This window comes from Symphalangus syndactylus, chromosome 12 (assembly GCF_028878055.3).
Source record: "Symphalangus syndactylus isolate Jambi chromosome 12, NHGRI_mSymSyn1-v2.1_pri, whole genome shotgun sequence".
Classification (NCBI taxonomy): Eukaryota; Metazoa; Chordata; class Mammalia; order Primates; family Hylobatidae; genus Symphalangus; species Symphalangus syndactylus.
Window position 1 is genome coordinate 138,165,871 of NC_072441.2, and position 14,536 is coordinate 138,180,406.

General features: G+C 37.7%; 1 protein-coding gene across 26 annotated transcripts in view; it reads right to left on the reverse strand.

The window, feature by feature from the left end:
• Positions 1 to 14,536, reverse strand: part of MACF1 (microtubule actin crosslinking factor 1) — a 408,649-nt gene that overhangs the window by 51,867 nt on the left and 342,246 nt on the right. For 24 of the 26 annotated variants that reach the window (XM_055255176.2, XM_055255175.2, XM_055255173.2 and 21 more), the window contains 11 exons: positions 13,182 to 13,343; positions 12,738 to 12,908; positions 11,406 to 11,572; positions 7,671 to 7,830; positions 6,998 to 7,324; positions 5,958 to 6,042; positions 5,214 to 5,455; positions 4,380 to 4,586; positions 2,636 to 2,755; positions 2,131 to 2,238; positions 653 to 871 (listed from right to left, as the gene is read on the reverse strand). In XM_055255176.2, coding sequence (XP_055111151.1) covers positions 653 to 871; positions 2,131 to 2,238; positions 2,636 to 2,755; positions 4,380 to 4,586; positions 5,214 to 5,455; positions 5,958 to 6,042; positions 6,998 to 7,324; positions 7,671 to 7,830; positions 11,406 to 11,572; positions 12,738 to 12,908; positions 13,182 to 13,343 — 1,968 coding nt within the window. The remainder of the gene's footprint in view (positions 1 to 652; positions 872 to 2,130; positions 2,239 to 2,635; positions 2,756 to 4,379; positions 4,587 to 5,213; positions 5,456 to 5,957; positions 6,043 to 6,997; positions 7,325 to 7,670; positions 7,831 to 11,405; positions 11,573 to 12,737; positions 12,909 to 13,181; positions 13,344 to 14,536) is intronic. The other 2 variants (XM_055255174.2, XM_055255185.2) reach the window with 1 other exon arrangement.

The window sequence follows — 14,536 nt, forward strand, 5'->3', positions numbered from 1 at the left end:
ACCTGTGTCATACAAGTCTACTCCATACTCTTCTGTAATCATAAGTACTTCTATGTACTCTATTTTACTCTACATGGTTTAATAATTGTCTACCTCCCCAGACTGAGATACCAAGCTGGATAAGCTATGAATAGCAACATTTTTGGCAATCTAACCACTCCTTGACTTTACTGCTGGCTACGTCCAGTTTATATCCTTCCACTTATAGGAATAGCAATAAGCACAAGCCATAAACCAGAAATAAACATTTTAAAGTGTCATTAACTACACAGAGCAAATGTTTTCTCACATTACCTCATGGCTTTCACTCCAGCTGGTGCCTAAGTAGAACGTATCATCCAACCACACCTTGAATGTAACAACACCCTATTATCCCCGGAAATATTTTAAATTCCATTGCTTTTTAGTGAGTTCTTTCTTTAGCTCTGTCATTCTAAGGTTCTCGACATCTCTATAATCTTAGTGTTTAATCAATTGATATTAAACAACAAAGGAAATAATTCAGATTATATATTATGAAAGGAATTCTAACTGATCAAGAATTAACTTCGTAACACAGAACTTGCACCTATAGACACTAACAAATGTTGTTTTTAAATAAATTATAGAGACCATTTTAGAGCAATAAAATGAAACTTGGCATGCTCCTTACCCTCATTTCCTCTTGTTGCTGCCTGAGCTGCTCATGATCAATGGCTGGAGGGGGTAACTGTGCTATTAGTGCCCGAGTTTCCTCAATCCAGGGGCTGAGCTCTTCATAAGTTTCCCAAAACTGGTTTACTAAGACCTGGGCCCGCTCTAGGCGGGCATAACGCTCTGAATTGAGTAGGCTAATGGCTTCATATTGCTGTATTAGAGACTCTGTCTTTTCCTATGTGAGTAAAAAAAAAAAAAAAAAAGGATGAGTATTACTATTATAAACTCTTAAGAAAAAAAGTAGGTATATATACATTAAAAAGTCTAAATACACAAATAAATTATTTTAAAGTATCAATAAAGATTACAAGTGATTTTTATTTTCTTCTTCATACTTACCTGAAATTTTCTAATTTTCCTATCATACATATATTTTATTTCTATAATTTTTAAAAGATAAAAGTTTAAAAGGCAGTAAAATAGTATAAGAAAAACACAGCAAAATTAACCTTTCAGTAATGATACACAACCTTAGATATAGCATTATTATTATTATATATGTTTTTGAGACGGAGTCTCACTCTGTCACCTAGGTGGGAGTGCACTGGCGTGATCTCGGCTCACTGTAACCTCCGCCTCTTGGGTTCAAGGGATTCTCCTGCCTCAGCTTCCCAAGTAGCTGGGATTACAGGTTCCTGCTGCCACATCCAGCTAATTTTTGTATTTTTAGTAGAGACAGGGTTTCTCCATGTTGGCCAGGCTGGTCTCGAACTCCTGACCTCAGGTAATCCGCCCACCTTGGCCTCCCAATGTGCTGGGATTACAGGCGTGAGCCACCGTGCCTGGCCAATATACCATTATTATAATGGATCAGTTTAAAACTGAACATCTAAAGGGCTACGATGGAATCCTTGCCTATCAAGTTTTGCCTGTCATTTTTCTTCTGATTAAAAAAAAGTCTCCAGAAACCTGCCATTTATGCTTCAAATGTTTAGGATGAGTAGCTCAGTCAGTTTATGACTATTTTTTTGAGGAAACTGTGCTTAAACATATCCTTTATAAAACAAAACAAAACAAAATGAAAAAACTTGTCTACAAACTATCTTGACCAATCCTTTTAAAACTAGGTGTAACCTTTCAGAAGGATATAATGAAGGAATTAATATCTGCGTACGGTTCTGAAGAAAACTACCATAAATACCTTGAAAAGTAACTCAAAGCTTGCTCCCTGTGGAGTGAGGATAAGTAGCAATTCCCCTGTTATAAAGAAGATGGATTTGCAATATATTTCACATTATATAGGATGGCTGTTTTAAACATTTGTGGACACAGGGTTAAGATTCTGAATTCCCCAGAACATCAAGCTGGACTTTAATAACAATCATAAGAAAAGTCCAGGAGGGAAAAAGCCTTAAACCATCATTTCACAATTGTGCTTCTAATTCACCATGATCAAAACAGGAACAATATGGCAAATAAATAAATGTAATTCACCTGTAATACAGTTTTCTGCTCTTCCCCACATGTGCCAAAGATTTCACTACGGTGACTGAAGAGTTCATCCATTGAATCTTTGTGTCGAATAATGTCAATGGAGAAAGCCTTTGAAAAGTAAACTGTAGTTAAGTCAAGAAGTAAAAAGACCCTTTTCCTGCTATTACTGAAGGTTAAGACAAAATCTATGAAAAAGCCACATCAAAAACTGTTCTTATACAGTTTGACACTTTGCCTATCCAACATCTTCTCTAGCTTATCTTTTTAGTAGCTTACAAAAATTTCTACCAAGGAAATTGCTAATTATGGATTAATGGGCCTATTTTTCCTTTCTCACAAAGCAAAAAAAAAATTCTTCCTCATCTCAACCAAGTACATAGAAAATTAATTTCTATTTACCATCATGCCACTAAATTATTCCACTTGACATGGGATAATCAGAAACTCTCCTAGTCACTCTAAGTTACTGATGATTCTATTACCTCAGGAAAGAGTGGGCACGTACCTTCTGTACCTGAAGCTGAGCTGTGGTCTGGTCCTGTTCCAGGCGAATTGGACCCAGAGCCATCAGTTTCCGTTTTGTTTCAGCAACCCAAGCTAGTTCTGCATCAGCAGCTTGCTCATACTAATAGACGTATAAAAGAAAAATAAACAAATTATATACAGCCAAGTCTCCTCAGAACTGTAATTTATTCAACACAGCAAGGCCTGGATTTTCAGTAATACAGTTTGTATCTCACGAAGTAGAGTCAAAACTGGAAAGAATTTCATAAAATCACAAATCAAGATACAAACAAGTTAGAACTGACCATATTTCAATTTCTTTAAAATAAGTTACAGAACTCAGTTTCTACAGCTGGAAATAACAGATATCAATCCCCTTCAAAAGAAATATGCCTCTAATCAGTATTTTTATGAGACTACACTCTTCCTGCCATTGCTCTTTCCTACCCAGACATGGAACAGTAGTAGGTTTAGTCAGATGTTTAAATATAAACCTAATATGGCAGTAGACAGCTGAGTCAAGTTAACTTGGAAGTGCCCGCTTAGCTGAAGCAGCATAAGACCCAAAAGAACAACACATTTTTAAATGGTTATGTAATAACGAAAACCAAGAACATGTTCTACGTGACTGTTATTTCATGAGGGCTTCCCAATCCTCCATCCTTCCCTGCCCCCTCAGAGACAGGGTCTGATTCTGTTGCCCAGGCTGGAGTGCAGTAGCACAATCATAGCTCACTGCAGCCTCTAACTCCTAGGCGTAAGTGATCCTTCCACCTCAGCCTCTCTAATAGCTAGGACTACACAGGCAATTGCCACCATGCTCGGCTAACTTTTAAATATTTCTGTAGAGATGGTGTCTTGTTATGTTGCCCAGGCTGGTCTTGAACTCTTGGCCTCAAGGGATTCTCCTGCCTTAGCCTCCCAAAGTGCTGGGACTACAGGTGTGAGCCCAGTCTCTTATGCCTGACCTCTCCAGTCTTTTATCTCTTCTTCTTCAACTTGGCCAATATACACTTATATTTAAAATACGCTTCTCCTAAGCACAATAAATTTCATATTGAAATATCTGGCCAAGATTAGGGATAACTCTAAAGACACACTGGGGATATACCTGGACTCAGAGCAAATTTCTGTGTGGTTCAAAAAGCATACGTTCATCACTATGATCCTAAGGAGTTATATTAACTTATTTTTTGTACTACGGCACATTAAGAGGTGTGTATCCAGCTACATAAAAGAACAAATGACTTTTTTCCAGAAAGCAGGAAGGAAAAAAGATCAATGGAAATATGACACCTGTGTTTACTGAGAAGGTTCTATTTTAGATAGCTCTGCTATTTTGGTTTGCATATTTGATAGTAATTATAGTTCTTGATTCCTTCCCCTCTTCCATCTAATGCTAAGAGAGTTAATTATGTCAAACTAAGATTGTGGTGCATTTGGACCTTTTCATCTACTCCCATCACCATCAGCCTTCTTAGCAGGGCATTAGCTAACAAAAGGCCTCATGTAGACTCTTCTCCAAGTGCTTCTCTACTCAAAGGGGTCAAGTATTTTGGTCAAATCCTGGATCCATCCTCACAAACTTCTACCCAATCATTTCCCATCAATGAAACATATTTATTCCACTAGATTTAGCTTGAGCTCATTCTTATTTCTGAGTCTGTACTTATGGGGGTCATAGTACTGTATCTCACACATCAATACTGTCTAAAATATTAATGCAGACGTATTATAAACATTACCTGTTGTGATCTCTGAATAGCAGCATCAATTTCATCCACCCTTTGTCCAATAGTGTCACTGACTAGTTTGTACTGCTCGTTAGCGTCGGACACAAGTTTATCCAGCCCTTCTCTGGCTCTCCAGGGCACCAGCTCTAAGAGAGCACGGCTCACCTCATTCACTGTGTCCAACACCAGCCTGTGCTCCATGACCTCCTTCTTTAATTCCTAAGGAGGGAAAAGAGTTTTCAGGCCATACTTTGCTAAATAAAGCACATCAGCAACTGTGCTGGGTGGAAAGTGCTATCTCTACCACACATCCCAGCAGGACTCTGACCTCCTTCCTTCAGTTATTTTTTTCTCATCTCAGATTTTTCAATCATTCTGAAGCCTGACTTTAGACTTCATTGTTGCTTGCTTAGAACTGTCTGTAAGACTTTTTGAGCCAGACTGTCTCTGGGTAAAACAACTAATACTTCTTTCATCTCCTTACTTCAACAGAAATGATAAATAATGCTTTAACCAAAGGCTCAGTATTTAACCTAACAAGTACCTATACAATATTTCTATGCATCTAGAACTATACTAGATCCTGCAGAGAAATCAAATAAAACCATGAAGCACTCTTTAGAGAATAAATAATAGAGGTTAAAATGTTACAAAGCAAACTTGATTCAACTTCTTTCTTCTTCATAATATATGTGTAACATATATGTCTTTATGTCAACTCTTACTGTCCATGAGTAAACAAGAAAGGGGGGCACACATTTTTAGTTAAGGTAAAGGTTGATAAAACTTAAGGATTCTGACAAAGAGGAAGCCTTTTTTTCCTTTTACGGTAAAATAACAGCTCACCTTCTGTCTTTGCTGAAACTGGGGTATCTGCTCCCCTGTGGGAGACTGTCCTCCACTGGCTGCCAGCTCCTCCTCCACCTCCCTCAGCCACCCGGTCAGTTCCTCATAAGTAGACTGGAACTTGGTGGCCAGTTGCCGGGCTTGCTCTAAAGTTCTGAGGGCCTTGGAGCTAGTAACTGTGATGTCTGCGTAACGAGTCTTTATTCCATCTAGTTTTTCCTGGATAAGTAACACCTCCTCACCTATGGAAGATAGCACACAATTACTCATATTTAAGAGATCTAGGAATGAGGAGTCTCTGATCCCCTTTCTTCAAATCAGAGCTTTAATTTCATAGACGCTCTCTCTCTCTCTCTCTGTGGTAGTGATTTCACCTATCCCATACTAAGGGCAAATGGGAAATAAACTTTCCACTGGATAAAAGAAGCCACTTCTGAATTATTAAAATCTGAGTTCAGCGTCAAGTGTTTCTAGATGTTCCCAGAACCTTTCAGTGGATGCTGGCATTCAAGATACTGAAGGAGAGGAGAAATCATCATCTATAACCAGATGTGAGACAACTTTTTAGTTTTCAAAAGATTTAGCAGGAAACAACCTTCTGGAGCACAGTAGGGAATACAATCAGTGAATACTAAGCTTCCGACATATACATAAAGAAGAGGCTAAGGCAGGGAACTCCTTTCCTTGGGTACATGATTGTCTTTGAGACCATAGGGGTGCTAAGAGACACACTTTTCAAAGTACCTGTGGTTTGTTTTAGAAGAGCCTGACCATTTTTAATAGCTTGATCTACATTCTTCTTTCTATTAACAATTTCTTCATTTAAAGCCTGAAAGGAAAGAATATCATTAATCCTAAAACTGTGGCACTACAAACGAAACAAAATGTGAGACCTTTAAGAGACCAAATTTAAAGTAAAGAGATTAATACTAGTTTAATTTAAACATCAGATATTTGATCCCCTCATCTTCTCCTTGGTTAGCCCACTGACTATTCAAAATAATTAAATCAGATACCTATAGGCAAGCTTTCCTATGTGCTGGATGAGAAAAACTTAGAATTACATCAGCTTTACCAATCTATTGGTACCAAACCTGAACCCAAGAAAGGCAGAAGTGAAATTCAGCAAAATTGTCTACTGTGTCCAAAATAAGGAATAAACAGAAAGTTCAAGAGAAGAAATTCAGTAAGAACAGACTGACTTAAATCAGAATCCTGGTTAAAAACTCTCTTCATGTTTAAAGTTAACGAAGCAAAAGAATCAGACTATTAGAAAAATTACCTATTTTTACTACTCCCAAACAGATTTCATAAAAATGAAATGAAAAAGGCAAACTCTTCTATTAAGATGACACAGAATCCCTGGAATTTGAACAAATCCAGAAATATCCTAAAAGTTCTAACTGTATGATCAAATCCTGGGCACTACACAGATAGATCTGGTTTTGTTAAAGTACATTATCTTTCATAAAACTGCTCAAATAGAATCTTAGTGACCCATCAGCTAATAATGTAAGTAAATCATGAGGTGGAGTTCAGATGGCCCCTGACTATACCCTGTACCATCTTCTAGAATTACTGATTCAACTTGTTAAATATAAGTATTTCCATGGACTCATCCAAAAACAGATTAGCAGTCAGCATCAAGTCCACTAACTATGCACTTGTGTATAAAATAAAGTTGAAGTGTTTGTAATGAAGAAAAAAAATAAATGAAGAGAAACATGAATCAAAATAACAAAATAACAGAATAACATAACCAATAAAAATGGAAACATGAATACCAGGTGGTCAGCATGCTGTCTGTGCAGGACATCCTGTTTGAAATCCTTTACGAACACTGAACTGAGCTTGTCCTCAACCTCAGCCAGCCAGTTGAGCACCTCCACCTCATCCTCCCCAAACAGCCTAGCATTAGACAGAGCTTGGTCAAGTAGGGTTGCCTTCCGACAACAGCGGTCTTGAATTTCACTGTATCGGGCCTGCAATGAGTCTATCTTTTCTGACAGCACACCCTGTTCTGCAGGAGATGTCAGGGAGGAGAGGGACTGCCCAATTTTGACTGCCTGGTGCACATCTGTTGCATGGTTTTCTATGTCTTCTTCCAGAGCCTGGAAATCCAGATGGAAAAAATGAATAACAGAAACAAAATAAATGAAAAGTAAACACAAAATGATGAATAACAAATGATACAACAAATTAAACAATTAAAAAACTCACCAACTGAAGGGCAAAAATAATATAAAAATTGGGAACAAAGGCTGTTTATTCCGGTGGTAGCCTATCAGTCAATTTCTATTTGTATTTCAAGAATGTGACTTTTCCAATTAATAATCTGACCATATTTTAAGTTAAACCCACAAAACACACATCCTCTAGAATGCTGCAGGCAGTTTACTCATTTCTAGGATTTCTAATTCCGGTTTTCTGTTTTCATTTACTGTAACTACTCCTTACCTTGTGCCGAATGATCTGCTGTTGTATTTTGGCAGTCTGAGTGCCAACAGGTTCTGAGTTAGCAAGCTTTTTCTCTGTGACAGATAAGAAGTCAGAAATAGGCTCAGCTGTCTCATGGAACTGTTTGGCCAGAATCAGGATGTCTTCCAGCTGTTTTTGCCTACACAAATATATAGAACAAGCTGCTCAGGAAAAAAGTCACATTAAAACTGGTAATAGTACTATACTCAGTAAAAGAATAGTCTTTTCCAGGTACAGTTTAAATACCAATAGTAAACAGAACACACATTATGTAGCATTTCGATGTTTTAAAGGATTTCACACCATTAACCTTATTCTCATTCTCTCATAACCTTGTAAAGTGGACAGAATAATTATCCCCCATTATAAAAGAATAATTATCCCCCTATTATAAAAGAGAAAGTTCACTCAGAAGGCTTAAAGGAAGATTTGTCCAATCACCTGGTGAATAGCAACAGTAGAATCAAATCTTCTAATGTTCTCCTTATATGACACAAATCAAAACAGAATGTAGCATATATATCACCTGAACATGTGACCAAAATAAGGTTTAAAGGAGGCAAAAAGTTGTCTGTTTTCATTCGCTCTGTCACTACTACCTTCATTTGTGAGTGAAGATATCTGAAGAGTAAAGACTGTATATTGCCTATGAACTAGAACTCTCTCCCCAACTCTCCAAAATTCAGTCAGGCTTCTGGTAATTTCAAGCCCCAGAACATAACTTTGAATCCAGATTTAAGGCAAAAAAAAACAAAAAAGAAACAAACAAAAAACCTCATGCTGGCTGAATTTGCCAACACAAAAAGCACCGCCCCCCACCACCCCCCCCAAAAAAAACACAAAAGAAACTATAGACTTTACAGCTCACTTGGAATCTTAACTCTTATTTAATATAAGATCCATAACTAAGCTTGGCTTTTCCTGGGATACGATTGTCACTGAGACCATAGAGGTGCTAAGAGACGTACTTTTCAAAGTACCTGTGGTTTGTTTTACTCTATAAAATAAAAGCAGCAAATTACAAAGGGAGGAGGAAGTCTGGATATTGGAGATAGCCTGACAAGAAAACAACCACAGAACTGTATTAGCATGCAGATTACTAATGAAAGGTCATAATGTTGTCTTTGAATTACTAAAAACAGACTAAGATACGGCATTTGAAGAGGCCTGGGAGTATATGATGCACTTAAGTTCAGCAAACCTTTACTGAAGACCTAATTTATGCCAGGTCCTATGCTAGTTATGCCCTGCCAAAGTTATTTTAATAAGAAGTGGTTTAAATAAAAAAAGTTGGCATTTTGATTACTGGAAATTCAATTATGTTTGAATATAAAGAAAAACATATTTTTTAAGTGACAATCTAAGTCTAAAACTTTCTTTCCTAGTTTGTTTATGCCAGCCTTCAAAATATATCTTCAAGTAATGCAACTAAAACATACAATACTAAAAATTATTATTAAACTTGAATTTCATTTTTTAAAAATTGCCTCTAATTTTTATGTCTTTCTTACTCATTTGATTTTGGAATCTGAAAATTTGAAGAATTTATTGTAATAAGATTTAAGGTATTTTTAGGGAGAAGAGCTAAAAATAATTTAGAAGCATCAAATATCTACTCTTGGTATTTGTTTCTGTTTAAAATATTGGCCCAGAAACTATATTAGGCTAGGCAGATGGAAACAAGTAAAGTAGAAGGAAAGAGTCATAAAAATATGCATTAGATAAACAAACCATGACTTTAAGGAGTTTATGGACCAGGAAGGTAAGTACATAAAATAATGATCGTAATACAAGGTACAGATAAAGAGTTATGGCAGTGAAAAGGCAGGAAAAGTTATTCCATGCTTGAGGAATAAAGGTAAGTTTTATAGAAGAGAGAGCTGGACAAAAGCATTTCATGAAAGATGTATTATAACACCATAAAATAAGACACAGGGTTAGGACATTGTCAGAAGATATTAAAGAACAGAATATAGTTTACTTCAGCTATAATATTAAGGAGTGAGAAGAATAGTAGAAGCTAAGAAGGTAGGTTAGGGTCAAATAGAGGCCTTTGAATGGTGGGTTAAAGAGTTTAGATTTTATTTTAAGCACCTTCTTAGCACAGCAGGCAGTGCGTCAGCCTCATAATCTAAAGGTTTTATTTTAACAGGGAGTCAATTAAGTGTCTCGGAGCTTGAAAAGATATGATTAAAGGCTTATTTCAGAAAGGTTCACCTGCAGCTGGGGGATGGGAAGGGGAAGGCCCGAGGGTAAGTGGTAGAGTGATTAGTGAAGAAGCTATCTCAATACACCTAGTGAGAGCTCGTAAGTCATGAACTGAGGGGAGAGTGGGAATTAGAGAAACAGATGGACAGGAAAGACACTGTAAAGTAAAACAGAATTTAGCATGCTGATAGATGTGGGCACAAAGGAGAAATTAAAAAAAAAAAAAATTAAAAATGGAGTCGAGGTTTTAAGCCTAGGAAACTGGAAAGCTAATGGTACCATTACTGGAAATGGACAGAGAGAAAAGAAAATAAGCAGTACAAATCTGGAAATACAAGTAAGTTAAATTTTTTCCATTTTGCTTCTTCCACTAACATAGGCAAACGATACTTTGCAACTCAGGTAAGGAATAAGCAAGTAATGGGCAGGTGGACATAAAAAGACTGAAGAGGGGGCTGGGCACGGTGGCTCACGCTTGTAATCCCAGCACTTTGGGAGGCCGAGGCGGGCGGATCACGAGGTCAGGAGATCGAGACCACGGTGAAACCCCGTCTCTACTAAAAATACAAAAAAAAAAATTAGCCGGGCGTGGTGGCGGGCGCCTGTAGTCCCAGCTACTTGGAGAGGCTGAGGCAGGACAATGGCGTGAACCTGGGAGGCGGAGCTTGCAGTGAGCCGAGATCGCGCCACCGCACTCCAGCCTGGGCGACAGAGCGAGACTTCGTCTCAAAAAAAAAAAAAAAAAAAAAAGACTGAAGAGGGAATTATTTGAAGACTGCCATAGGCTACCTAGGAAATGTAAAGGATACAATAACAAATGATCAACTCTCTTATTGATTTCTTATTAGCTGGTATTTAATTTTAAAACTGGGGACTGTATAAAAGTAAAGACATCTATGTGACTTATTAAGCTCAAGTCACAGGATAACTTATAGCTATGAAAAGAGAAAGGGAATATTTCCTTGAAGGAGGAAGATTTGTTGCCTGTTTTTTTGACCATTTATTGAGGTAAGTTCATGCATCTCTTGAATTCCCAGATATTTAACAGAACCACAGACTAGCTCCTAAAGGCAAAAAAATCTAATATTAGTATAAGCTAATAGAAAAGAAATATGACACATTTCAATTCCAAGTATCAAAAGCATTATTTATAAATATAAGGGGGGAGAATCTGTTTGAAAAACTCAGAAAATAACTTGGCTGGACTGTAGGAGTCTGTGTCTGTCATTTGGAACTATGATTATACTACAGCAGAACAACCACACAGAGCAATGAGTTTTCCAGCTCTTGGAAATTTATGAAGATGCTGGAGACCATTTCCTGAGTGTGATTCTGGTTATGAGGATCACCTCTAAAATCTTATCCCATTTCAAATAAAAGCCATTAAACACCTTCCAAAAATCTATATGAATCATCTAAGAACTTACAGAGCACTTCAAGTGATAGTAAGTCGAAGAAGAACAAAACAAACCTCTGACCCACTCTTCAAAATTCCTTTGATCTTACCTGGCTGCTGCCTTACTGAGTAGTTCAGTCCATCTACTTTCAAGACTCTGCAGCTGTCCAGTGATTTTCTCTCTATCAGCCAGCTCTGCTGACTGGGCTATTCTGCCTCCTTCTGCTTGAAGCATGTCTACTGTGGCCTTTCGATCATCTAGGAGCCGCTGGAGCAACTATTATAAAGAGAATGAAAAGTTGTAACACAGGATCATTTTGAAATCTGAACTAGGAAGAAAAACTTTTTGTTTTTTACAAAAGAAACCAACCCGCCAAATCCTAAGTTTCATTGAGTAAAAGAAGTTTTTTTCATCCTTGAGGCAAAAACAGGAGATATAGCACAGTTCTCACCACTCATATACTTTTCACATGCTTAAATTTTTTAATGGAGCAGTGACTGTCATTATGTGACTAACAGGGAACTTCCTTCGAACCAAGAGAAAAGTGCCCTAAAAAATGGTTAACATTTGAAGTGATGAATATGTTAATTATCTTGACTACGGTAAATATTTCAAAATGTATATGTATATCAAACCATCACATTGTATATTATAAACATTTTTTTTTTTTTTTTTTGAGACAGAGTGAGACTCTCATTAAGTCTCACATTAAGTGAGACTCTGTCTCCCAGGCTGGAGTACAGTGGCTCGATCTCGGCTCACTGCAAGCTCCACCTCCCGGGTTCACACCATTCTCCTGCCTCAGCCTCCAGAGTAGCTGTGACTACAGGTGCCCGCCACCACGCCTGGCTAATTTTTTGTATTTTTAGTGGAGACGGGGTTTCACCATGTTAGCCAGGATGGTCTAGATCTCCTGACCTCGTGATCCGTCTGCCTTGGCCTCCCAAAGTGCTAGGATTACAGGCATGAGCCACCGTGCCCAGCCAAACATACACAATTTTTATTTGTCAACTATACACCAATAAAGCTGAGAAAAAAATAAAATTTCCTTTGGGATAAATTTTTTTTAAAAAGAAAAAACTGCATTAAAATAGAAATTAAACCAACAAAAAATATAGATAAAACTTTGTACATGATATACAACACTATTTAGAATATTGCTGACCCTGAAAACACCAAAAACCTCTTAACATAAAATTGTGGATGAACACTGAAATAGGATACATGAACAGGTAAAATTATTCAGTCTAATATATGCCACAGTAAACCAGTAGATTTAAGTAAGATAATGAAAATTAATTTCCGCCTTTCTTTTCAGGACGACACAAAGTAGGTTAGGATTCTACTAAAACTCCTGAACTGCTTCTTAAACTATAAGCAAATGTGTTGTCTACCACTCCCTACGGCTGTTACAGTTCACTGTCCCAACATTCTCACTTACCTTCTGTTCTTGGATCTGTGCTTTCACCACTTTATACTCAGCAGATGGAGGTTTCTGATTGGCTATGAGCTCCTCGGTATCTGCCAACCAGCTGAGCAATGGCTCCAAGGCATCTTGAAACTTCCCACAATGCAACAAAGCCTCCTGTAGCTGTGCAATTCTTTGTGCGACCTGTATCATGAACAGGTAGGTTCATCATGAGAATGGAGAAAGTAGTTTTCAAATTACTACTGACCTCTTTTAGTGCGACCTGTATCATGAATATGTAGGTTCATCATGAGAAAGGAGAAAGTAGTTTTTAAATTACTACTGACCTCTTTTAGTAATTATAGATTGCAACTGCTAAATTTTTATTTCCATTCAGGTTTCGGGAAACCTTAGATTCAGATGTCTCTTTTCTATGCCTTCTGTTTCCAGTACGCTTGTTACCCCATTGTCACTCACCTTTTTATTCAATGTATTCCATCGAGTGTTGATCTCTTCCATGTCATGTTCTAAACCCTGCACGTCACAGTCTTTTCCTGCACTCTGAATTAATCCCTGGCCAAGTCCATTCACCTGCTGCAATTTCATCTGAAGAGGATCCACTTGTTCTTTCTGAAACATCTAGATAATTGCAATCCAAAGAAGATTTAATACAAAGGCTATTAGACTCTCTATACCACACACAGACTGGTTATTCTTGGGGCATTTATGACTTAATGAAAGACGACCAGGAATAAAAAGAAAGAACAAGCATTTGCACGTGAAGCATCAAGAAAACATGTGGTTTTGTATTTCAATACATTCTCCTATGGACATGTAATTACAGAGTTATGACACTACTTAGGTCTTTAACCCAATGACTCTTTCCTTTGTTCTTTTTTTTTAAATCTGTTGCTTAATTTTTTTGTTTGTTTTTTTTGGAGACAGAGTCTCGCTCTGTCACCCAGGCTGGAGTGCAGTGGCATGATCTCGGCTCACTGCAAGCTCCACCTCTCCGGTTCATGCCACTCTCCTGCCTCAGACTTCCGAGTAGCTGGGACTATAGGCGCCCGCCACCATGCCCAGATAATTTTTTGTATTTTTAGTGGAGACGGGGTTTCACCGTGTTAGCCAGGATGGTCTCGATCTCCTGACCTCATGATCTGCCCCCCTCGGCCTCCCAAAGTGCTGGGATTACAGGCGTGAGCCACTGCACCTGTCCTGTTGCTTAATTTTCAATGCAAAAAGCCATGGAGAATAGAAAAGCATCAACTTCGAAATGCTATACAAGTAAGTGCAATGTATATGAATCCTAAAAGAGAAGAATAGAATAACACCAAATGACTAGTATTTAACATGAAATATCCCTTGGGGAATAGCCTTAACTGACCACTAATAAGAAATGCTCTTCTCTGACTAGGACTAATAACTCAATTAGTCAAAACATATTAACAGTGTGAAAAATACCAACCTCATAGCTTAATCCCCCTGTGGCCATTTAACTTCATTCTGATCAAGAGCCACAGATCACACACAGCAATAATCTTGAAGCAGAATTCCTCTCATTACAAAGGGAAATGGGCCAGTAATGTTGGGAAATGTCCTTAATAACTTCAGACACACACTCTGAATAAGATACAGATTTACATTTAAAAAACTGCTCAAAAATGATACTGTATTACCCATGTTTACCATGGTGCAATAGAATTTTAAAACAATGTGAACTGGTGTAACAAGCAAAGTGTATACTTTGCTCTACTACAGTTAAGCTCCATTATGATTTAGACATGTCTAAGAGGAAACAAAACGGGTCAGAAGAGAATGGTACTTCTGCT